The 26,076-nt window shown below is 48.9% G+C and overlaps 1 protein-coding gene across 3 annotated transcripts in view; it reads left to right on the top strand.

Moving 5' to 3' along the window:
• Tbc1d2b (TBC1 domain family, member 2B) overlaps positions 1 to 24,761 on the top strand; it is a 68,259-nt gene extending 43,498 nt beyond the window's left edge. Inside the window, 8 exon segments of one of the 3 annotated variants that reach the window (NM_001413794.1) lie at positions 353 to 736; positions 4,726 to 4,836; positions 5,789 to 5,982; positions 8,598 to 9,092; positions 12,086 to 12,203; positions 17,717 to 17,902; positions 19,476 to 19,597; positions 21,589 to 24,761. In NM_001413794.1, the coding sequence (NP_001400723.1) occupies positions 353 to 736; positions 4,726 to 4,836; positions 5,789 to 5,982; positions 8,598 to 9,092; positions 12,086 to 12,203; positions 17,717 to 17,902; positions 19,476 to 19,597; positions 21,589 to 21,784 (1,806 nt within the window). In that variant the 3' untranslated portion in view covers positions 21,785 to 24,761. 3 annotated transcript variants of the gene reach the window in all.
• The last annotated feature ends 1,315 nt before the right edge of the window (positions 24,762 to 26,076 follow it).

Below are 26,076 nucleotides of genomic sequence, written 5' to 3'. Positions count from 1 at the left end.
GGTCCGCCTGCTTCCCCACTGGATTACAGGCATGTGCCACCACACAGCTCTTCACAGATCCCTTAGCACTGATAAGCCTGTGCCAGGAGCCATTGCTAATTACAGCATGCACGTCCATTACTTCCCGTTTCCTATTATTGTTCTCTTCAGGCTGTATTTGTGGACTGCATTTTTTCCCTCTCTATTTTTGAGGTCTTTCAAGAGGAAGTTCAATATTAAAATGTTTCCAGTGGAGTTTCTTCCTGCATTTTCTCAAATTCCAGTGACTACTTATATAACACTGTTATGATTTCTGCTTTTCTCCCCCACACCCCAGCTTTCTTATTCTTCACTTCATTGTCTTGGCTTCTAGGAGCTCGTTCAACTGCTCCAACAGACGGTCCGATCCTCACAATATGACAAGTATTTTATGAGCCACCAGATCAGCCAGGGGGTCCCAAGGGACACACTGGAGCTCCTCCACCAAAAGGACGAGCAGATCTTGGGCCTCAGCGGCCAGCTGGAGCGGTTCGGCCTGGAGAAGGAAAGTCTCCAGCAGGAAGTGAGGACTCTGAAGAGCAAGGTGGGAGAGCTCAATGAGCGGCTGGGGATGCTAATGGAGACCATCCAGGCCAAGGACGAGGTCATCATCAAGCTCAGCGAATGTGAGGGCAGCGTGTCTTCGCCCACCATGGGACCCAGCTCTCCTTTGGCCACCCCAGCCAGCCGGGACCAGCTGGAGCTGGACAGGCTAAAAGTAAGGGCAGGGTGTGGGCTGGCTTTCTAGGCCGACACTGCAAACTCAGTTAGCTCCATCTGCATTGACCCCTAGAGGTTGTCAGGAGCAAGTTCTGGTAAGAGCAGAGCAGGGGTGAGGTATAGAAAGAGACTTCACGGTCAGATCCCAAGAGCTGCCTCAGAAGTACTTCGAGCACTGCTGCCATTGCTGCCACTGCTGCCATTGCTGCCATTGCCTGGGACACTTTCAGCTCTTCCTGTCCCTGGTTTGGAAATAGCTGAAGCACTTCATGATACCAAGGAGGTTGTCAGTTTCCCTTTTGTGTACATAAATACAAACACAGACTTAGTTTGTACAGCCTCCCACAGGCCTGGGTAAGCGTATTGTCCCAGTAGTCAATGGAGGGCCAGCTGGGAAAGTGGACCCAGCTCCAGGCAGACAGGAAGAGAAGCCTGCTCAGTCAGAACCTGCCCAACGTGAGAAGTCCTGCACTCAGGGAAGGTCAGAGCTGTCTTTCCAGTGCCCCTCTCTCAGGTAGCCCAGGGCTGAGCGGCTGGCTCCTGAAGAGAAAGGAACTGGACTGAGAAGCAGCATATGAGGGAGAGGGAGCACGCTCCCTGTGGGAAGCAGGGGCAGCCTGTCCCTTATGCCTGTAGAGCATCCTGCTGGTCCAGAGCAGAGAGCTGAACCGTTTGGGCTGCGCTGAGGAAGGCTGTAGAGAGGACCAGCGTGCCTTTGCTCTCCGCAGCTCCTGAGACTTTACCAGAGAAGTTTTAGGTAAACAAGCATCCTCTGGGACACTGGACATTAGGTAGAGCCCAACTGACTCCAGCAGACCCCAATATGCCTGCTACCCTCAGTATTCCCACACAGCTGTTGGTTCTAGGTGTTTGAGTTCCGAATGGAGTTTATCCTTGAAGGATCCAAGTGTGTTGCCGTTGAGATCATTCTAGATCATGTGCTTCATGGCGTCCAGCACCTTGCATTTGCCAGCAATGAGCCGAGTGAGTGCTCCGCTAGCCAGGGACTTCGGAGTTGCGAACACTGGAGCAGCGGCTGCAGTGCTGTGATATGTAGGTGGTCTGTTTTAGTGACAGCACAAAGCCAGTATGTATGTATTGTGGGTGCACATGCATGTGAACTTGCACATGTACAGGTATACTCGTGCATTGATACTCTTCCTTCATACCTCTCCACAATATTTTTTGAGACAAAGTCTTAATTTAGAGCTTACTAGTTGGCCATGGAAGCCCCATGTAGCCTCCTGTCTCCACACTCCCTGCACCAGAGTTAGAGAAGTGCCATCCCACGTGGCTTTTCCATAGGTGATGGAAATTCAGACTCAGGTCCTCATCTTGTGTAGCATATTCTTTACTGCCTAAGCCCTCTCCGTAGCTCCCAGTGGGATTTATTAATGAGAAACCAAAGCACCTCTCACTGTTTCATATTTATATCTGCTATAAAACAGCCTTTATTTTACTTATTTACATTTTGAGACAAAGTTTCGTGTTGTAGTTCAGGCTGACCCAGAAATCACTGTAGCCCAGGTTGGCCTCAAACTCAAGGTAATCCTTTGTCTCTGTGTCCCAGGGGCTGAGAGTCCCGGGTGTGAGTGTCCATGTCTGATTGCTTGTTTGGTTTTGTTTCATTTTCTTTTTATACAAGGCTAGTGTTGCCTGTAGAAGGCAGTTTAGTTTATATGCCCAACTTAATGTTCTGTCCAAAGTAGTTGTACGCTTAGTGTCGCCATTTGTAGCATGGGTTTTCCAGACAGCAGTTTTTGTTTGGTACAGGAAAAAAGTATTTCCCAGGGATCTGAGCCAGGGTGTGAGAATGGGCCGAGTGGCTGCTGTGACCACTGAACCTTGGTAGACTGCTAACTTACCTCATGTAAGTGGGCCATCTCCTCCCGTTTCCTTGGGTAGCTGGGATAGTTTTGAATCTTCAACAGCCCTCAACCTTTAAAGCCGTGACTCTAAAGTCTGCACGGTGAGGCTTACTCAGGGGTGTGTCCTGAGTGGCGGGTGATTATCAGGTGTGTTCCTATGTCAAGACCTCATGTTTTTGGCATTGCTTTGCCTGGGCCTGTTACCTCAGTGAGATCCACTTCTCCCACAAGGTCAGGAGCTGCTGTTGTGAAGAAAGGAGATGTAGAAGAGTGTGGACAGCTTGCACGGAGCTCAGCCAGCTTTATGTGGTGAGCTCTCAGAGACCTGAGGTCATCTGTGAAGCAGTACTCCCCCACCCCCACAGGGTGCTGTGAAGGTTGAAGAAGTACTCCACATCTGGGCCTGGCACCTTGTGGAGTCTTTACTGCCAGATGTTAATTGTTAGATCAGAAAGTGTACTTATAGCAAATACTTAGCCTGGGGCGCAAATTTTACACTAAAGACAAATCCAAACAGCCAGTGAGGACCAAGCTCCTGTAGTCTTAATCTTTCCCTCGCTGTTGAGTATGTTTAGTTTCTCTCCAGCCAGCCTTCCTCTAACTGAGCTGCCCTACAATGATGCATTTGTTCCTTGTTTCCAAACACAGTGTTTTAAAGATGCTGGGAGAGAGGAGGAAAACCATGATGTGGACCAGGAAAGAATGCTTTAGTCCTCTTTTAGGTCAGACATTTTTACAACTTGAGTTGCTGAGGCTAAGTTGGTCCAGTGCAGGGGTTGGGGTGCAGGTGGGGAGACTCAATCACTCAGCCTCGGCCTCCGAACTCAGAAGCTGGCTTCTTGGTGCAGCATTTAATGGATGCACAGCAGCGGGGCTGTCTGGGAAATAAGGACGAGATGGCTCCTGGGACTGGGAGGTCTAAGTGCCTTGCCCAGAGTACTTATGACCTGTGGCACATGCTCCATGAGTGCCAGCAAGTCAGGGGTACCAGGGAGACTTTCTAGTTCTTCAGCATCTCATCTGGACAGACTACAGCCTCAAGGAAGTTCAGTCTGGACACCGGAGAGTGTCTGGAGAAATATGTAGAAATGGTCAGGGCCAGAGCAAGGACACAGTTACAAAAGATGGAATTTATGAGGTGTTTTCACCAACCACAGCCTTAAAGATGGTTCTAATTCATCTTTATTTAGAAGCCATCTTGAATTACCACGCAGATGATCTAAAGGAGTCTCTAAACTTATTTTCAGATCATTTTCATGAAAACTCTTCCCTACTCAGTTACACCTTCCTTCAGGTAGAGTAGGGCAAACTTCGTAACCACAGGAGGCTGAGGCAAGCCAGATCTCTGAGTTCAAGGCCAGACAGGCCCACATAGTGAGTTCCCAGGCAGCCAAGGTTACATAATAAATCCTGTCTTTACAAAAAGGAAAAAGAAACCTCTGTCTCCATCTTTGTATTCTCTAAATACAAATAAATGTTGCAGAAGTGAACAGTTGGCCAGCTCAGTGAAGGGCTGACTGTGTTCTTGGTAATTTGGGAGGTGGTGCTGGGGACTGGACCCAGGGCCTTGTGTCTGATAGTCAGATACTTTACCACTGAACTCTACCCTCTGCCTAATGTCCTCCTCCAACTTTTCCACAGTTTGAAACTGCACTGTACAGAATGAAGAGTGTTCCCTCCAGAGTGCCTGATGCACCACAGGTCGCAGTGGTGGTCATTGTTACGTGCCTTTCTTAATTAAGGGTGTTTGTATATTTTTATAGCCTTTTAAAAATATAGAACTACGTAAGTAAAAATAAGAACCTACATAGAATACAGTCCGTCTCTGGTTTAAAAGGATATCAAGTGACTGCTTTCTCTCGTCACCAACTCATCGGTGTGGCTGGAGTTAGGAAGTGCATCCTCTTCTGCTGTCAGCTGAGAAGAAAGCACCACTGATGAGTAAATGTTCTCCCACCTCCTGCTGCTGCCTCAAGAGGCCAAAAAGATTCACCAGAGAGCGCCTACTAACGCCTTCCATTTGTTTTAGAACTTGCACTAGCTTAAAGATGCTAATTACATAGGCTAATTAGCCAACATGCAACCCACATGAATTGATAAAAAAAAAATTTCCCAACAGGACAGTCTACAAGGGTACAAAAGCCAAAATAAATTTCTAAACAAGGAAATTTTGGAACTCTCAGCTCTACGAAGAAATGCAGAAAGGAGAGAGAGGGATCTGATGGCGAAGGTAAGTCAGGACAGACACATCGTACCGCTCGAAGGGAGGGTGGAAACCATGCTTGAGCAGATGTGCTTTCAAACCTACCCAGCCACCATGATGGGAGACACATGGCTACTGGTATCAGAACGTGTAAAGAACGTCTAGTACGTTTCCCTGTTAATGACAAAGAAATGCTTTCACACGTGGCCTTTGGTACGCAGTTTTAGTCGTGAATGAAAGCAAAGTGCAATCGTAGGGTTGCTCCAGATTAAAGTAACCTAGATCTTTGTTTAGATCGTTGTTTAGATCGTTGTTTATACTGTTGACGTTTAGGTTCACACATGTGAGACAAGAGTGGTGAGAATATTACCTTCCCATAGGTTTAGCAGGGCCGGTTTAAGATTATGGCTGCAGAGGGCTTTGGAAAGGGTAAGGGGCCACAAGCAGTCCAGTTTATGAGTTATAAGTGCCTGGCGTGTGTCCACAGCTGTTGTGTGCATGTACTATTTTGAGCAGCCTCCCAAGCACATTTCTAAAGCCTTATTCCTGCATATTTGCTGGGTAAAGTTGATTTTTCTGGTCAGGAGGCAGATGGGGACTGATCCTGCCAGGACATAATGTCCTAACAAAGTTGGTATGCATGGGTCAGTGCATTCACAACCCATGTAACCAAGTCAGGGTAGGCTCGACCTCAGTCATTGGCTTGTGACCCAGTTTCTGTTGCCCATTCTAACCATGCTGAAGGGTGGTTCTCTGCTTATTGGCACCCTTTCTGTGCTTAGACAAAAGGGGAGCCATAGCAGGCTCTTTTAACCCTGAAAGGGTCTCAGGCATGAGTTACCTTTTTTTGCCTGGGTTACAGTTTGCAGCAGGCTCACTTGAGCATGCTGGTTTGGGCTGATTGGTTGCCTGTGATATCTAAGGCTTGCTTTGTCAGTATTTGTCTCTGGATGGAGGTAACACCTTACGCTCTCTGTAGTACTCTAGCCTGGAAGCCAAGCTCTGCCAGGTTGAAAGTAAATACTTGATACTGCTCCAAGAAATGAAGACACCAGTTTGCTCAGAAGAACAGGGCCCTGCCAGGGATGTCATAGCCCAGTTGTTGGAGGACGCTCTGCAGGTTGAGAGCCAAGAGCAGCCAGAGCAAGCGTTTGTCAAGCCTCATCTGGTCAGGTAAATATGCTTCAGTCTGTTGGGGCAGTCTGCCCGTATCCCAAGTTCCCTTCCACAGCAGTAGACATTCCTAGGGCACTTAACACTGTATGTCTCTTTTGATGCCCTTGGCAAGTGCTGTCAGGCCAGCAAAGCAGGCATCGTCATTCTACCACAGAAGTCAAGTGATGGAGCTGGAATCAGGCTAGGCCTATTGATTCCCAGACCATGTCAAAGTAACCTCACCTCCAATATATACCTCCTTCTACAGGGGCCAGTTTTCCAAAGAATTGGTGCCTTTCATGACACCACTGCATCCTGTCTGTGGGGGGAATTGAAAGCAAACAGGCCGTGGAGAGAAGCTGGCTTTTCTTTGTGTGGGAAGGTGGTTTCTGGAACCTGATTGAGTAGCCTAACACCACTCCATCTGAGACAAACCATGGACCCACCTCCAAGATGCACTTGGACATATAACCTGTAAAATACAGTGTCTTTTTTTATGGGAGGGGGTCATAGAACCTCGACTGGATCTTGTACTAGAGACTCATATAATTTCTGACCAGTCTCAACGTGTCAGGGCTAGGAGAAATCTGCAGGTTACCTGGTGCAGCCTCTTCTGTCTCTGTCACTCGGATATAGCACTGTCTCTGGGCCTTGCTCTTTGCAGTCTCCTCTCTGCCTTTCCTCCAGCCTCAGACAAAGGCCTTTGACACAGCCTCCCCGGGCTGACAGATCCTCCCTTCCAGCATTGACTGTGCTTGTCAAATGACAGAAATGAACTTTCAGAATATAACCGACACCATTGTTGCAAAACACATATTGTGAACAGTGTTCTGGATGCAGGGACCATTAAGTGGTTCCCATGTAGAATCGTGTTAAATGCTCATTACAGGTGGATCTGCTCTCACTCTTAAGTGAGGTGGCTACGTTAGGAAGTGCTGTAGCATATTCTGGGTTACACATCCTATGGCACATGAATAAGGCCCAGCCCAGGCAGCCAGAGTCTCAAGTTCAAGAGTGCTACCCACATCATATATGGTTGCTTTGTTCGTAGTCACTGGTGACCTCTGGGCGCTGTTCTGAAGTGTTCCCTTTTTCCCGTACATTCTTACCGCTTTGCAGAACTCCGTTAGGTAAATAGACCACAGTGGCATTATTGCTCCCCCTCATGAAAAGCAGATAGGACTTTTCCAGTTTTCTTAGTTACAAACACCATGGTATATGTTCTGTGTACCCAGGCAAGAATTTCTCCAGGATGTAGAAGAGAAAGGAGATTCCCGATGTGAAGGAAGTGCATGCCTTCAACTCTGCTAAATTTCCAGAGTTCCTGAGACTTTAGCGTATTCAGTGTCAGATGTGTACTGGATTCTGATACTGCCATGACTAACCAGGGACTCAGCAGCAGGTTTGCTGTCAGAGTTCCTAGGTCAGAAGGCAACATAATGTCTGATTGGACCAAAATCTCAGTTCGATCAAGGACCGGGCTCCTTTCTGGAGTTTCTGGGGAACAGTTCATTTCCATCATTGAAAATGTTGGTAGACACAGTTCCTGGCAGATAAAGCAAGACCCTGTGTCCCAGCCTCTAGGGACCACTTGCATTCTAGAGCTCATGACCTCTTCCATCGTCACAAGCATCAGCAGCTGGTCTAGTGTGCACTCTCACACATACTCACACTCACACCTACACCACACACTCAGTACCACACACACACACACACACACACACACACACACACACACACACACACTGTGCCTTTTGTCTCTCCTGCCTCTTCTCGACCTCTGTCATCTTCCTCTGATCTGTTCTTCAGCCTTCCCTTCTCTTTGAAGGGTTCATGTGGACATCGGGTTCCTTGGTAACTCAGTCTCCTTGTGTTAATTCTGTAACCTTAGTATCACTGCCACTGTCCTCTCCCTGTATTTAGTCACAGATTTCAGGGGTAGGATGTTGACATCTGTGGGGCCATATCCTGTCCACCAAAGCCTTGATTAATATTCATACCCAACATCTTACCAATACCCTCTTCTTTGTCCTTCACCTTTTAAAATGATGCCTTCTGAACAGGTATAGTGACACACACCTGCAATCCCAGCTACTTAGAAGGCTGAGGCAGAAGGATCCCTTGAGCCTGGGCATTTGAGACTAGGCTGGTAAACATAGTAAGATACTATTTTTTATTAAAATAATATCCTTTGAAGCAAGAAACCATTCTGTATATAAATGTAATATATCAAGGCATGGACATGTACGGTGGCATAGCCACATGAAGAGGTCTCTTTTTTCTTTCTTTTCTGTCCCATCCCCACACCCTCTCCTTTGGAGACAGTGTCTTTCTAGCTACACTCAGACTTGCTCCAACCTTACAGTCTTCCCTCTTCAGCCTCTTGAATACTGAGAATAGAGGTGTGCACCATTGTGCCCAGCTTAGATCAATCTTGTATGATAATGGTGTCTGTATTTCCTCCTGACTTTATATGCAGAGTTTTAACCCATCTGAAAGTGAATTTCCCTGTGCACTATTGAGAAGCGATCTTGTTTGACCCTGCTCAGTTGCGAAGCGTATGTGCTTCGTGATCTGAAAGGGTCCTGTTTCTCTGCACCCTTTGCCAAGACCCTCTTGTTGTTTGTCCACAGTGAGTTCGATATCTACGGGTTTAGGACTGTCCCTGACGATGATGAGGAAGAGAAATTGGTCGCCAAGGTCCGAGCATTGGACCTGAAGACTCTGTACCTCACAGAAAACCAGGAAGTTTCCACTGGGGTCAAGTGGGAAAACTATTTTGCAAGCACAATGAACAGGGAGATGGTGTGCTCTCCTGAGCTGAAAAACCTGATCCGAGCAGGCATTCCCCATGAGCACCGCTCCAAGGTGTGGAAGTGGTGTGTTGACCGTCACACCAGGAAGTTCAAGGACAGCATGGAGCCAGGCTACTTCCAGGCCTTACTCCAGAAGGCTCTAGAGAAACAGAACCCGGCCTCCAAGCAGATTGAGCTGGACCTGCTTCGGACTCTGCCCAATAACAAACATTACTCCAGCCCCACGTCAGAGGGCATACAGAAGCTTCGCAATGTCCTGCTTGCCTTCTCGTGGAGGAATCCGGATATTGGCTACTGCCAAGGCCTAAACAGGTGGGTGTCAAACTATTCCTGTCTGTGGTTTAGAAAAACTCCGGGTACCAGGCAGTACCCGGCAGCTCCCTCTCCTCCCAGCTGACTGAGAAATGCTTGTATCCTGGGGGAAAGGAGGGATAGCAGCAAGATAGTTTTCATGATGTAGTACCTCAGTTCCAGAATAAGGCAGGCAGATTCTGCTTCAGAAAGCATAAGGACTACAGAGGGGTGTGGGCTGTGGCTCAGTGGCACAAGTAGCACTCGGCTAGACCCCAGCACTGGGATGAGTCAGCACAGACGTCAGCTCACTTGAAGATCTTGGAGTCTCATTTTTTCCCTCCTTGCTCTTCTCTTCACACTTGGGTTTGAATCGTAAGAATCTGACCACTCTGCTTGACAGTTGATGGAGCAAAAGCTTGTGCCCTTTGCCTATGCAGGCTCCTCAAGTGTTTGGGTTTTTGTTTTCTTCTGCTGATTAAAACTCAGCCCTTGAAGGATCTAAACTTTCTTGCATATATATATGCATCCCCATCTACCCCCTCCTCCCCATAAATTTTTCTCATTCGTATCTGTTCAGTTTTGTAGCCAGTTTGAGTAGACTCCCTTACAGGTCTTGAATATTTTTCATAAGCAAAAACCACTTAGGGCCTCTCACCGTTTTGGTGCCCCAGGCTTGCCATCCTGAGCTCTGTGTGCTGGACCAGGATAAGGCTTTGGGAGTAACCAGAGTCCGCTCCCTACCCAGCTCCTCTCAGTGCCACACTCTGAGTGCCGGAAACGGCTTCTCACCATGAGTCTCCTCTTACCCTGCTTCATCTCTCTCTGCTTTCTGTTCTCACTTCAGTCTATGTGTTCGTATTCCTTTCCAGATAGGGGTAGTAAGTAGCTTGTCAGAGAGATAAACTGGGCATGGTCACTTAATCCCAGAACTTGGGAGGCTGAAGTAAATGGGTCTCTGTTAGTTCGAGGCCAGCCTGGGTCTATATAGTGAGTTCTAGGGCAGTCAGAGCTAGATGATGAGACCCCACCTCAAAAAGGAGTTGGGGGGTGGATATTTGTGGGTACTTGAGCAGATCTCCCATAAGCAGTGTGTGTGTATGAGTTTCAAATGCTGGCGTTAAGTCTGGCTGCTCAGAGGCTCCTGACCCATGTCAGCTTCTGACCCCACCCTCAGTAAGCTGTGTGTCTGCAGTGGGAGAGCTATGAGAGGGAAGGTTTAAAGCTGGACTGCCACTTACTTAAAAAGCAGATGAAGCCTAATGGCTACCAGGGAGCCATGATGTCGTTGTCAGCGAGGACAGAGTTGTTCTCTTTACCTGGGAAACCATGACTCCTCTGTCATCAAGGATGGGGTAGTTCTCTCTGCTCTTGGAAGCTTAAAAGGGACTTCAGGATCTCTTAGATAGTCTACATTTAAAAACCAAAACCAGCCTAAAGCGGTCTTGGTTTTACTTAAAGCCACAGCTCACACTGTATTTACTAAAACATACTAGAAGCTGAAAACCAAGTCCAGGACACCACAGTGAAGACTAACTGGGCACCCACCCTGCCCCCAACAGGTCTGTGAACCTTAGAGTACTGAGAGCTCTGACTGGCTCTGCTCCTGTGCTATTAACACTTCTGAGTTTTAAAAGTTGGGGTCGGGGAGATATTTTCCTGTCTTCCGAGAGCCTTGTTCTTCAGTGTAAGAGCCGTCTCTTTCTGGATTTGTGCATATCATCTCCAGCCTCGGTTTAAATGACGTCTGACAGTCTCAGTTCTGGATGTCTCACCCCACTCCTGGTGTCCTCAGGGTACACCTTTGATTATTTGATTTTTGTCTGTGTAACTGCCCCCCACTTTCCCGACTCCCCATCCCTTTTAGGAAGCTGAGGTCACCCCCTTGCTTCCTACCCAGGCCCTGCTTTTTAATTTGAGGTTTGCTGATTTCTTTCATTTTTATCAAAGAAAAAGGAGAGAGCAAATTCCAAGCAAGGATGTTTTCCCTATGACTCAAGCAGATAAGCTTTAATTAGAGCAGAAGTTCTTGGATTTCAGCGAAGTACAAAGGGACTTTTCCTCAACTCTGCTCCATTTCTGAGAACTGACCTCAGGGCCTCACGCATGTCAGACCAGCTCTCTGCCCTAAGTCAGCCTCATCCCCACCCCTGTTTTGTGATGCTGAGAACTGGACCCAAGGCCTGAGGCATACTCCTAGGCAAGTGTTGTACACTGAGCTGCATCCCCAGTACACACACCTCCTCACACTCACCTCTATTCCAAACTCTGAGACGGGCCTTGCCAACTTGCCCAGGCATGAGCCTCAATTGTGCTCAAGACTACTCCAAAACTGGGATTAGTCATTACCAACAACCTCTTGATTGTGACAGTGTTCAAATGTTTGGAGCCAGGTTTCCACTGTGAGCAACACAGCAGTTGATGTGTTGTGAGCCTCTCCTGCCTCACATGCCCACCTCAGGAAGTTCCGAAGGCCTCTCATGGGATCCTGTGCGATCCTGTGTCCTCCCTGCAGTGAGGCAGCTGGGTAGTGGGTGAAGTCAGATTCGTAAACCTCCTCATACCCTCACATTCACCTTGTTTTTTAGACATTAAAAGATTTTTTTTTATTTTTTTATTGGCTATATTTTTATTTACATTTCAAATGTTATCCCCTTTCCCGGTTTTCCAGACATTAAAGGATTAATTAAAACATTCTAAGCAATGAGCTCAAAGAATTAGCTGCATTAGCAAAATGTAAGAGCGAAACATTTTTTTAAACAAGGCTAATGTATCACAGGGAGGTGATTTCACTGGGGAATAATTTCAATTTTGAACGAAAATCAAATGAAGAATCAGAGGAATGTGGCCTTTCTCTTCAGGTCTTAGAGGATCTGTCACTTGCCCAGATGTGCTTACCTTTCTTCATTAGAGAAGTGGAAATCACACTGGCTACTCGAGAAAATGGCTTGAGCAGGTGTCCTGGTGAAAGCAGGAGCGGGTGCCAGCACTGACCTAATCCTGTCTGCCTGTAGGTTGGTGGCAGTGGCGCTCCTTTACCTGGAACAAGAGGATGCTTTCTGGTGTCTCGTTACCATTGTGGAAGTCTTCATGCCTCGAGACTATTACACAAAGACTCTATTAGGATCCCAGGTACTTCTAAAAACACTTTGTCTTAGTCACTGGCATAGAACCATAGTGACCTAATTAACCCGGGGTTGGGGATGGGGGTTGGGGGACAGCTTGCATACATGACTGCAGTGACTGATCTCCGTGTGGACTCTGTCAGCTCCTTCAGCTCACTGCATACCACAGAGAGACAGCCCTCCTGATGGCAATCTGTCACAGAGCAAAGATGCAGGGGGAGCCTATTCTGTTACCTCAGGCCTCCCAGAATGCAGGCTCCACCTGGAGATGTGCCTGTAGGATGACAATGGGCTGCTGAGGAGGCTGGGTGGGACTCCATCCTGGAGAAGAAGTGAGTTGAAACAGACTCTCAGCCATTAGAGGTACCACAGGATCAGCTTCCTTGGTGCCCTACCTTGCCTTTCTCTAGTTTCTGAGAAAAGATAATGATGGATCCTGAAAGCAGCTGTAGGATTAGCTCAGAGGATCTGAGTGGTGCATTTCCATTCACACCATTGACATCAGGGGCCTGAGCAGGGTGGTATGGGCTGGAAGAGGCCAGATCATCGTCTACATTTGGTTTTGCCTTGGGCACTCACCTCTCTCAGGGCCTGGGGCTGCCCTAGTATTCTTACCTGCTTTCTCTGCTGTCCTGACCCTTTTCTGTTTCCTGACTGTCTTGCTCTCCAGCTCTTCTTGTCTCTCAACCACAGCTCTGCTGCAGCTGCCTCCCCTGGTCCACAGCCAACCTTGCCTCCTTACGCAGCCTGTCCTTGCTTTCTGCTCCTCTTAGGCTAGTCCCATGGGCTCATGGACAGCTTCCACCCACCCATAAAGCTGCTGGATACCGTTCACCCTCTAGTGACAGGGCACTGTCCCTGTTTGTGGGAGTTCTCTCCCAGAACACCATCCCCTGCTCATCTAGAAAGTTCCAGGTCAGGTCCAGAGTACACCCTCCCCTCCAAACTGCCTCACTGTGTTCCCAGGACAGCTGTGAGGGGCTCCTCAGTTCCTGCCACCCTTACCTGTGATGAATATTACCTGGCTGGATTAACCCTTTCCTGCCTCTTATCCTCCAGCTAATTGCTGGTATCATCTGAGTCGCAGCTCTATTATCTTAGGACGTCCAGCACATTCCAGAGAAATGTCAGCACTGCAGGAGCTCCTGTTTGGCCAGAAAAGGGAGCCAGTATTTAGTGAGGCTGGCCCCATACAGCCAGATCCACTCTCGGAACATACCGAGTAGCAACTTCCGGTCCCTCATTGGACTCTGGAGAATAGGAAGGCTGAAGATAATGAGCTAAGGCTAGTTAGTTGCCTAGGCCCAGCAAGGTGGCTCACTAGGTAAAGACACTTGCACCAGTTTTGATGGCCAAAGTTTAATCTCTAGCACCCACATAGTGGAAGGAGAGACTTGACTCCTGCAAGTTTTCATCTCCACACCATGGTACATGCATGCCGAAAGATGATGCAGTTGCTATGGGGCTGAGCTGGGAATTGGACTCAGCCCTTGAGTCCCCATGCCTAAGCGTTTGCCCCTTTCCACAGTGTCACTGGAAGGTGGTGAGAAGCTGAGCCATGGCTTCCCACAGCTGCCAGGTCCTGGTCCCTGTGCAAGCTGCTCATATGTCCATGGACACTGAGAGAAGCTGGCCCAGTCTCTTTGGGTTCTCTTCACTTTCTAACTACCTGTGAGGTACTTCCCTGTCAGGATGAGTTTGTAAGCTAGGACATGGACAACAGGGGGTGAGGCACTGCTCTCGGTCAGCTGGGATTTTAAAAGCCAGTGGCTAATGCTTGCACCTGAGGGTAGCCCTTCAGGCACCAACTCAAAGTCTCAGATGACCTGGGGCTTTGTAATAAAACAACAAAACAAAACAAAGCGTTGCTGTCCCTGAGCACTCAGGGTCATCTGGTACCTTTTCAGCCTGAGGTCGGTGCCAGCTTCTTCTCTGAGACATCTATAACACATTCAGTTATCTTCAGTATCTCTGTGTGCCGTGTGTGTAAGGCTGCCCCTAAAGCAAGCGTGCCCTCAGCCCCAGCTCTGGCTTTGCCAGCTCCCGGAGCCCCAAGCCTGCTGCCTGCTGTTACTGTGACCCAGCTGCTGGCCAGGATTCCCATCTTACCATCCTTGAAGTGCGCGTCGTGTGCCAGGACCTCACCAGGCATTTCAGACACCAATGAATGACACACTTATCCCATGTCCTCCAGTGTTCAGGGAAGGAGGGGTGAAGCAGGCCTGAGCAGGCATTCCTTGGCAGCCTGCTCCATGCCCAGCCCTCTGCCAACCCCTGGACAGCCTCATGTGGGGCACCGTCTGCCACCTACTTGGGGGAAGAGATGTGTACACAGATGTTCTCCCGCATGGAAGCCAGATGGATACCCTGTCCTTGCAGATGTGTTGGCTGGCACTCATCTGGATAGAATAGATCCTGTGTCATCACTTGGTCTCATGCTCAGATGCCCATCTCTGTTTCTTTCCAGCTACTCCAATGCAGCACCCGTCCCCATTGCCAGAGACTTGAAGTGTTGCCGGATGTGTCATTGTTTGAGTGCTGAGGGATGAAATGAGCAACAAGTGTGTGTTCTGACTGTCAGGACGGCACTCTTCAGGGGAGGGGACAAGGCTTCCTGGCAAATGCTTGACCTCATAGGCAACTTCTGGGCACCATGGGATGGTCTGACAGCTTTTAAAATATTTTCAGCATTTCACATCTAACCTGAGTTTGTCAGGGACAGGTAGACATGGGTGAGAGGTGAGACGGGCACTATAGCCTTTTCTGGGCACTTTTGTTTCTTAAGTATTCGAGAAAATGATATTCATTTCAGCAGTTTGTACCTCTGAGCCTGTCTCTTGTTCTTGTTAAAAAGCAAATGTGCATTTTAATGCTGTTCTTCGTCGACCCTAGGGTATATTTGTAAGGTATAGAATTAGTTCTAAAACACAGTTTTTAGCTATTTATTTACTTATTTGTTTTTGGGTTTTTGAAAGGGTTTTGCTGGCCTAGAACTCTGTATCATTCTGCCTCAGCCTCCCAAGTGGAAGGAATAAAGGTGTTCACCATGCCTGCTGGTTTTTAGCTTTGCCCTTTAAAAAGTTATAGAGATTATTAAAACACACACACACACACACACACACACACACACACACACACACACAACTTCCAACAAGTGTTGCCATTATCAAAGTTTTGGGCTGTCCGTTAGAATAATGTTCTTAAAGTGTTACTATTTGATTAGACTGTAGCTGTGTTAGTATTCCAGAAATCCCAGTAGTGTACACACCTGTAGTCCTAATTAACTGGGGTGGTCCTAGTAAGGGCTACTAGGGACCCTTACTAGGGCTGAAACGCCATGACCAAAGCAACTCGAGGACAAAAGGTTTATTTGGCTTGCACCTCTGTATTACTGTTCATTACCAAAGAGGTCAGGACAGGAACTCAAGCAAGGTGGGAACCTAAAGTCAGGAGCTGATGCAGAGGCCATGGAGGAGTGCAGTTACTGGCTTGCTCTTCATGGCTTGTTCACCCTGCTTTCCTACAGAACCCAGGACCACCAGCCTGGGGATGGCACCACCCACAACTGGTTGGGCCCTCCCCTGTTAGTCACTAATTAAGAAGGAGCGATACAGCAGTGATTCTCAACCTGTGGGTCAATGACCCCTGGGGGGGGTTGTCAAACAGTTCTTTCACAGAGGTCACCTAAAACCATCAGAAAAGCAGATATTTACATTATGATTTATACAAGTAACAAAATTACAGTTATGAAGTAGCAACAAACATAATTTTATGGGGGAGGAGGGTGTCACCATAACATGGGGAACTGCATTAAAGGGTCATAACATTAGGAAGGTTGAGAACACCGCTCTACAGGCTTGCCTACAGCCTGATCTTATGGAGGCATTTTCTCAATCAAGGTTCCGTCCTCGCAGGTGACTTTAGCTCATGTCCAGTTGACATAAAACTAACCAGCACAGGGATACAGTTAACAGCTTTGCAGATTAGCCTGAGCTGTCCTCCAGGGCAGACTCCATAGAAGCACCTTCAGTACCTACATGCTGCCATACTGTTCTCCATAGTGGCTATCCAGCTGATTTCCTAGTCAGCTTCCCTAGAGAGGGTGTCCTACCCCACGGTCTCAGCACGAGCAGACCAGAGCCTGATCCTCCAGGGCCTGGCTTTGTGCTCCTCGTCACCCCCTTCTTGCACTTGTACCTCTCACTGTAGTGGTCTCAGATGCCACATCTTTGCTGTCTCCGTGGCAGGCTCAGAAGTGGGGTGTTCTGAGCACCCTTTCTTCCCACACACACAAAGGAGAGTTACCTTTGGCAGTTACCTTCAGTAGTTTTGAGTTCCTTGCACCGACCTCTGTTTTCATCAGTTTGGCAGGGACCTCGGCCATCCCTTCTAGTCTCCCTGTTGCAGCTGGAAGGATGGACCTAGAGAACAGGTTTCACTCTCCCGGCGTCCTCCTGAAAGCTGTAAAACGTTCTCTTTTCTTCTCGGATGTTTGCAGACTGGGGGTAGGGAAGCTGGTATTCATCTTTTCATGTGTCAAGCAAAATTGATTAGACTGGAAAAAAATGCATCTGAGTCCCACTGTGCTACCTGAGCATTGTTCTGTGAATCTTGTTTCTGCTACCTACATGCACGTGCACACACACACACACACACACACACACACACACACACACACTCACGGGGGGGGGGGGGGGAGGTCACACACAAAGTAGGGAAAGCTCCTTGGTGTGGCCTCTCAGCCCTTGCCACAGTTATGCTAATCCATTTTTCTAGCTGCCCCATTTATCTCTTCAATCCTCTCAGTCATCCTTGAACCTTATTTAGCCTTCTACCCAACACAGGCAGCACTCACCAGTCGCCTAACATAACATGCAGTGTCTGTAGCCACCTGTGACTTGTCTGTCGTATAGTAGTATACACGTCTCTTTTAATGCCCACAGCAGCACAGTGGGTAAGTCAGCTATCTCTTCCTGTCCTCCAGACGAGTACAGAGCGGTTCCGAGCATCCCTTGTAGGTGGGTAGACGCAGCTAATAAACTGGAACCGAGTGAGATCCGCCTGGCATCCTCTACTCTAGTGTTCTCTGACCTTGCCCTGTCAACCCTGTCCATTGCATGGTGTGAGCAGTAATGTTATACTCTTGTTCGGTGCTCATGTATCTAAGACTGCCTGTATTCATAGGAGCGTTGGCAGGCTGACACCAACCTGCGCTCTTCAATAGCCTGCTCCCACGTGAGATGCTGAGTGGAGGCTGCTTTCAGATTGGAGACCGTTCACTTCTCCCCATGCCCTAGGGAGAGTGACACTTAGTGGCCCTGCAGCATTTGAGGTCGGCTGCTCCTGGGTCACAGAGCAGTCTGGCTCTGTGATGTGCCCCACATGGACATCCAAAAGAGCCGTGTTGCCGCGTGTCCCCATGGGCGCCACCCTCTGTTCTCAGGTGACACAGCTGTTCTGGTTTGCCTGCTTCGTGCCCTGGCAGACCCCAGTCCTTTCTCCGCTTTGTTCCCTCTCCAGGTGGACCAGCGGGTGTTCAGAGACCTCCTGAGTGAGAAGCTGCCTCGACTGCACACCCATTTTGAGCAGTACAAAGTGGACTACACCCTCATCACCTTCAACTGGTTTCTGGTGGTATTCGTGGACAGCGTTGTCAGCGACATCCTCTTTAAGATATGGGACTCTTTCCTTTATGAGGGACCAAAGGTGAGGAGACTCTGCAGATATAGACACTTGTCAGATGTGTCAGTACTGGCAGAGTAGCCGACTCACCTGGAACTTGTGAGGTTACCCCAGCATCAGATCTGCCTCCCTGTGATGTGCCCCGCAGGCCTTGGGGAGCAGCAGTTACTCATCCATGAAGGACCTCACTGTGAAGCTATCCTGTCCTAGAGTAAACTAGCATAACACTCAGTGGCTTCATGCTCCAGCACTTGCCTTGCTCATGGGAGGCCTCTAGGTTCAGTCCCTGTCCTCCTGCTGCCTCCTGCTACTGCGCTACACCGTAGCACAGCACACAAGAAATAATAAACAAAAGGCTGGTGGGACAGCACAACAAGCCTCACAGCCCGAGTCTAAATCTCTGTGATTACATGTCGGCAGGAAAGAACCAACTTCTGCAAGTTTTCCTCTGACCTCTACACATAAGCATATAAACAGACCAAATAAAGAAGTTTAGTAAAAATAAAAACTAAATATAACTAAGGATATATAATAGGAACACAGTCTCTCTCGATTTATATGTTGCCTTCCACGTTTCTTAGGCGTAGCTTTTAACTTGACTGCATCTTGGAGCTGGTTCTGTGTCAGCACATACAGGGCCTGTTTCGTAATGTGCTAGAGTTTCCTTGTACCCAGCAGCCCCCAACATTTTGGCCATCTTGGTTGTTTTCAATCTCTTGCTGCTTCAGAACGAGCTGCACCCAGCTCTCGTGCGACTTTCATCTCTCTACACTTATGCAAGTGCATTATAGATTTAGCCTAGAATTTCAGGATCGAAGGTTGGTCCATGGGTAGCATTGGCGTTACATCAGATTGCCCCTTCAAAGGCTTTCTGCAGTTGAGTGTATATGTCACCCCGTATGCAGATCCAGTGTCCAACACAAGGCGTTACCGCTTTTGTTGTCTAACTTACCGTTAGTACAAAGATTTCTCAGCTAGCATCATCAACACTGTTTCTATTGGGCCATAGCTGAGTATGTGAGGAGAACCATGAACAATTTAACCCTGTAAATACCACTTTCTAAGTATGATACAGTGTAGGCTAGAGAAGGCTATTCAGGGCTCTTAGATGTAGAGAAAACAGTTTGTTCCAAAGCTGCCTGAACTAGTAAGATCCCCCCTAGCCTTGCCCGGGGTACCCCAAAAACGAATCAGCGAAATCCACTAATTATTTCACCATATTGAAAAGTTGGTCAGACCCCTGTTCACCAGCTGTACCTGACTCTGGAGTTGGTGGCTTCCCATTTTCAGTCACAAAAGCCCGGGTTTTGATCTTATGTGAGACTGTGTCTAGGTGTGCATTCTTTGTTAAATACAAAGATTAGTTAGCCCAATGTGAAGAGATTCATGAGTCACCTTCGTTCGTGGGAACATTTCTGATTTGGGCTGAACAGTCGGGAACCACAGCATTGCTTTTCCTGTACCTAAGGGCCTTGCCCAGTCCTGGAAGTCAGCCTTCAGGGCAGGTGTGTGCCCACGGGCAGGGCCCTCAGGATACTCCTCTAGCAGTTCCAGGAAGGCACTCAGCTTCGGTGACAGTTCCACGGTCTTCCTGCAGGTTATTTTCCGTTTTGCCCTGGCACTTTTTAAATACAAGGAAGAGGAGATCCTGAAGCTGCAGGATTCGATGTCCATTTTCAAGTATCTCCGATACTTCACTCGCACTATCCTTGATGCCAGGTGAGTCCAGAGGGGCCCAGACTCAGCTGTCCAGGGCGCTGTGGGGCTCCTACCTGGAGAGAGAAATGGGAAAGGCTGCGGCCTTCCAGTGACTGGACACCAGAGATGAAGTGGGTTTTGTCCTTTATTCAGTGAATAACTCCCAGTAACTGAAAGCAGTGGTTCTTACCTAAAGCTTTCTCTGCCTCTGATAGGCCAGAGCCTGTAGGAGATGGTAGACAAAAACTCAGCCCTGAGTTCGAGGTTTCCTGAGAGAGCAAGCCTCTCCTGATCCACGTAGTAATGAAGATGTGTGCCTAAGCTGTGCTTGACAGGGATGCCTCGGGCACAGGTGTTTGGGGACAGTGGGAGGGGCCAAGCTCTCGCCAGGGTGCTGAGGCCCTTGGCTACATCCTCACCTGGCTCCTTGGACTGTGCTCAGGAATTTTAGCTTAATTCTAAACATGATGGAAAGCCACTAAAGGATAAAAGGATTGGGGCAGGACCAGCCACTGGGAGAGTAGACAGTGGCTGTTAGAAGGCGCCAGGGAGGAAAGGTGGTGTCCTGGAGGGGGTGTCCTGAGAGTTGGAGAAAAGTGGAACAGATTGAAGAGATTGGAGATTTTGAACTTAGAAGAACCTGAGATTTCCAGCTTGAACCTCTGGAATAGTCATGAATCATTTCCCCACATGTACACATGTACACACACACACATGTATACATACACACACCTCAAGCCACATGGCTGTTTCTTGTCTGGGCCGCCATTTTCCCTAGGCCACAATTGGTGGTTGCTCTGGTTCTGGCAGCTGGGGTAGACATTGGTTGGCAGAAGTTATACCAGGTCTCAAGGGAGGCTGTCACTGTTTTTAGGCTCTTTCTCTTGTGGAGTACATTTTCAAGATGGTTTTAGGCTTAGTGCTAACAGTAAAACTCACGGGATTCATGCACGGTGAGAAAGGGTATCTGAGTGTTTGCTGGGCAAGACTAATGGAAGGTTTAGGATGAGGACTTTGTTCATACCGCATTGGTCAAGATTATTAAGAATAACTGAATTCCCACATGGCAGTTGATACTCTTGAGAGAATTTTGGTTCCAGAGATGGATTTTGCCTCACCATGACAGTCTTAAGGGAGATGTCAGGGCTGCCTGGAGATAAGTCCTCCTCCTCTACTTCCTGTCACCATTGGACAGGATGGGGCAGCTCCCATCTTGCCTGATCCTACAGCGCCACCTTGTGAGTGGCTCGTGGTGCAGTTTCCCCTTTGCTTCAGAAAGTCAAGGTCAGGGACCAAGAGCTCCCAACATGAGTTCCAGTTCCCATTCCCCCTTTCCTGCACCCTCCCTCCCACCTCCTGAGAAGTTGCTGGGGCTGCTGGTGCCTTGGTCCCACCCGACTCTGGAGCTCCAGTATTGTAAGGAGCTGCCCATACTAGCTGTCTGAGGAGAGGCAGTTCTGCAGGGTGGATACAGGAACCAGTGTAACTGACCCATGAGTGCTAGAGAACAAAGCCAGTCATTCAGACAGTCCTTAGCACTATTTTTATTAAAGACTGTCCAGTGGCTCAAGTATTACAAACTTGAGACATTGTTGTCATTTGGTGCATTGAAAGCTGAGTGTCCCACTGTAGAGTGTATCTGGGCAAAGGTCACACTGCAGATAGGATCTGATGTCACCACCACGCCTAGTCCTAGTCCAGGACAGTTTTCCTGAAGACTCGTACTCGTTGGCACCTGCTGTCACTAAGTGAGCACAGGCTCTCAGAGCCCTCATGTAGGAACCATCTAGAGTACGCCGCTGTTGCTTCCAGCGTGCAGATGAAGAATCAGACCAAAATGGGTTCTGAGCTCACTGAGCCTTCCGCCTCTGCATAAGATGGGCCTCGGCTCCCGGGATGGCGTTCCCCCATCACCCGGCACACATCCCTCCCCCCTTCTCTGTGTCTAGGCAGTGCTCTGAGCACTCGCATGAGCTCTGCTGACGTCTGTCTGCTGCCCTTTGTCCCACCAGGAAGCTGACCAGCATCTCCTTTGGGGATCTGAACCCCTTCCCCCTGCGCCAGATCCGGAACCGGAGAGCCTACCACTTGGAGAAGGTCCGGCTGGAGCTGACAGAGCTGGAGGCCATTCGAGAGGACTTCCTGCGTGAGCGGGACACTAGCCCTGACAAAGGCGAGCTGGTTAGCGATGAGGAGGAAGACACTTGAATGAATCCCCACCCCAGGATGCTGCCTTCCTTCTTGCCTTCCTTCATAACCAAAAGTAGCAAAGGCGCATCTGCACATCAGCTGTCAGAGCGAAACATCTACAGCCTCTGGGCACCTGCGGGGCAGATGTCCAAAGCTAAGCTGCACTTTCTCGTCTGCCAAGAGGGCAGGGGTCTGATGGCTTTACAGCCATTTCCATGCCGTGGCATTCAGTCATATGCGTCATATGCTTGCTGCCTGATGGGTGAGTCACCAGGCGACTGTTTCCAAGGGCCTGTTTACATCATCTGCCAGTTGTATGTTTCACCTACAGAAACTGTTTGACATTTCCCTGTGCGCTTTCTTTTTATCCAAGGGCAGCTCTGTGGAGGAGTGCACATGGAGCTGCAGCGTGGCTGCATCCAGGGGTAAAAGGTCACCATAAGAAGAGGGACCTCTTTAAAAAAAAGCGAGCACAGAACTGGCCTCCCTAGAGAGCGTGGGAGCCCTCTGCTGGTGGCTTCGCACTGCCAGCCACTATCCCTTCTGGACTAACCTTTGCCCTCCTATACAGCCTTTTCAGATTGTAGCACTCACGCTGCTCTGCAGCCAGCCCCACACTTCTCATTGCCAGCTATTCTGCCAGATGTCTGTCCCAGCTAGCTAGCGCATCTGGGAGGTGACTTATAGACAACATTCTCCAACTGTGGCTAGATTGGCGTTCCAAAGGAACCTTACAGTAACCCACCCCTGCATAAAGGAACACAGGAAACTCCTATCTGTGGCTTGTGGGCTCCTGGATGGCAGTGGCCAGGGCTCTAGAATCTCTTCTGCCCAACAGCTGGGTGGGGAGTAGAGCTGACTGCCAGCTTCCTACATCTGGAAGCACCTTTGCTTGGGAACAAGAGTAATGAGTTCTCCTAGTCTCTGTGTTGCCTGGATCATCCTTGTCCTTAACAGGGATCTGAGGACACTGTGGCCTCTGGTATAGCAGACTCTGGGGACTTGGAACACTTCCTTCTTGAAGCCCAGAGAGGGTCTGAACAAAAAAGGTTATTTTTGCTCAGTCCCAGAGCATCCCTGATGGTGGCTGTTATGAGAAAACATCTTCTTACACAGTATTATGGGAACACAAGGGAAACAGCCTCAAGTGGACTACTTTACACTACCTAGGGAAAAGAAATTAGAAACAATCCTTAGTGTAAACACACTCAGACTGAGGAGTGGAGCAAGACAGTTTCGAGAAACGCTTTTTCCATGACCCGTTTTCCTGTTTTTGCTGTCTGCTTTCTAGCACTTGAATGGCTAGTCCATTTTCAGCATCTAAATTTGCTTCACTTCTCTAAAGTTGCTTCATATATTACCATGTAAAAGGAGCTGGTCTCTATATTTAGCCAATAGCCCGTCTCTTTTCAGGTATCAGAAATGTCATCCTTGTGTCTTTGAGATGATGGTTTGAGGCCCGGCTTCTTGAAGAAGCTGTCTGGAGCTGGACAGTGATCTATCTCACCACTGTTCCTAGGCCTCCCTGAGACCAAATGCTGGAAGATGCCCCACCCCCTGTAAGATGCCGGCTGTCAGCCTTGGGGACAGCTGTTAGGAGGTTAGAGTTGAAGCCCCATGGCTTAGCTCCAGCCACTCTGATTTCGGTTGTCATGTCAATTTCCTACCAGAAGATCCAGTCCAAATAAGTATTTGGTGTGGATGCTCTCAGTGGAGCATTTGGTGTGGATGCTCTCAGTGGTGGGTTGCTTTCGCCCTGGCACCAGTGGAGGCATCTTTAAGTACTTGGTGATGCTGAGGACAGGACCATGTTCCTGGCATGCGGGGCCCTGGGTTCCATCCCAGTGATGAAAAAAATCTTCAGTATGTAGGGATTGTGGGGAGGCGCTGTTCTGCCATCCCCTGAGAGACAGCATTAGTTTCTCAGGCAGTTAGTATCAGTGCCCAGGTAAAAGTCTCAAGAGGTCCCAAAGGGACTCTCCTCCCTGGAATAAATGACTCGATGTCTGCAGAGCGGAGAAGGGACGGTTGCCCTCTTTCCAGTTTGGGGACAGAATAACAGAGATTCATCCCAGAGGCACAGCCCCAGTGGTTGAGCCATCGTCTCTCATGCCCTCGTCACTGAGATTGTCTTTACCCTCCAGTACTCCTGAGACTCCAGACTTCTACCAGACACCATGGCAGGTACCCCTAAGGTCAGTGGCTGCCTCAGGCTGCTTTTCATCTAAACCTTTACCCAGCATGCAACCCATGGCTCCTGCCTGGTGAGCCTTGTGGGCTGAGAAACCCAAAGCACAGCCTCCAGCGCGTGGGTCCAAATGCGTGTGCCACAGTAGGGGAGCACCCTGCCCTCAGCACCCCATATGGTGGGACTTGCCAGTATTTCAACTGTTGATACTTTTATATTTTCACTACATTTTATATTTTTATAGACTATTTTATATTAAGGTTTTTTCTAGATTCTGTACAACTTTTATATAACAAGTTCTATTTTGTGTGCACATCTCCCCTGTATGTATTTATATCAACCCAAGCCTCTCAAATTCCAGGTCCCTCTTGTGGCACCTTTTCCCCTTAGCCTTGACTGTCACTCTCTTCTGCTCACCGAGGTAGCCTCGGGGGCTACTTCTAGCCACCATGACAGCCAGACAGCAGGAACTGGTGTTTGTCAGCTGTGGTCTGTTGATACAGGAAGTACTCTGGGCAGTAACCCAGTAGCTATGTTACTGCACAAGCCCTTCTCGCTTAGTGCAGTGATGTCCTGGTGCAGCCACCTGTGGGCGGGTGGCTGGGCCCATCACGAAAGTCCTTGAAGACAGAGGCTAGATGAAAGCCCAGTGTCTGAGGTCCTTCTGTGGGCAACTGGAGGACTTGAGGGCACACTGCCAAGTGACTGTCCTTTTATATCCTAGCAGCTTCTGTGCTCACCCTTGAGTTAAATGTTAGACTTTTAAAGGAAGAAATAAACTAATTTGTATTACATTCTGCCTCGAAAGGTAGTTGTAGTCATTTGTGACAGAAGCCTCTACATGGTCTTGTGGTACAGGGTGTGCATGAGGGGCCTCTCCAATTTGCCAGCCTGTGATTCTTATGTCTCCTTCCTTGGTTCCATCGGGATAGGAGAGACAGACGAGCTGCCCTTCTCAGCACGGGTAGGCCTTAGTTGTCCTGAGTACCACGGCTGAACCCTGGGCAGAGGCTGAAGCCAGAGTGAAATGCTGCCTGTATCAGGAACAGTTTACCCACCACACACCTCACCCCTCGGGAGATAGGTACCCTTTTGCACCAGCTGTGCATGCCCAGCCTGACTCATGGCTTGTTTGCCTCCTGTCTCTGTGGCCAGCTCAGACCCAGCTGCCACTAGGGACTCCCCCAACCACCTCTGGAAAAAAACAAGAATGATTAGGACCAAATGTCTTTCCAACAAGGGGGAGGGGAGTTTGACCAGGGCTCGTCAGTCAGTGTAGGCCTGGACCTATTACACAGCTGCTGTTCTTTGGGAGACGTAAGTTTATTCAGCAAGGCTGGGGGAACTCCTGAGGCCACATAGCACTATAGTAATGGCAGAGGCCAGAGCTGGGTCAGGGACTTTAGGGCTGTGCTACTGTGCCAGCGCCTGCCGTGTATGGGTCTGGAGCAAAGAAATGGCTCTGCTCCCATCTTTGTGAGGAGTTGCTATGGGAAGTGAATTAGGCAAAGTTATAGGAAGCCATTACTCAGACTGTGGGTCCCTAGGGCCTCTTTGGGCCTACAGGGCAGCTGCAGACACAAACAAGAAGGAAACCCAGTAAGAAGCTTCTCCACCCTCATCCTGGTAGTACTTGGATGCACACAAGCCACCAGTGACTTGCTTTCCTGAATGACCTGGTAGACTGCCTGACTTTGACCAAGCCATTGTATGGGTGTACCTGGAGCCCAGAGTAGGAGGTAGGGGTTCGAGCTATAGTGGGCCTTTACCTCCTAGGCTTGCACTCCTGGACCAGTCCCTTCCCTCTACTATGACCTTCTCACCTTTCAACTTCAGGATGAGATGGCAGGAGCATATGGAACCCAGAGCTGGGTAAACACCTTTACTCCTAAGAGCACCAATCCCTGTTCCACCCTTCCCTACTCCTAGATAGAGCAAGTCAAGGGACAAGCATTGACTGGGTCCTCCTTCTGATGCCTTTCCTAGCCTCAGGGAGCGACTTCCAGTGTGCCCACATTCTCAGTGGCCAGGTGCCTCCGTGCTCCCTCGTGCTCCGCACTTTGGCAAATAAAATGGGGCGGGTGCCCTCCCTCAGAATCTCAAGAGCCTCAAACTTGGAGGA

The sequence above is a fragment of the Rattus norvegicus genome, chromosome 8 (assembly GCF_021556685.1).
Source record: "Rattus norvegicus strain SHRSP/BbbUtx chromosome 8, alternate assembly SHRSP_T2T, whole genome shotgun sequence".
Classification (NCBI taxonomy): Eukaryota; Metazoa; Chordata; class Mammalia; order Rodentia; family Muridae; genus Rattus; species Rattus norvegicus.
The sequence above is the reverse complement of the archived record's forward strand: the minus strand, read 5'-3'. Positions and strand labels throughout refer to the sequence as shown.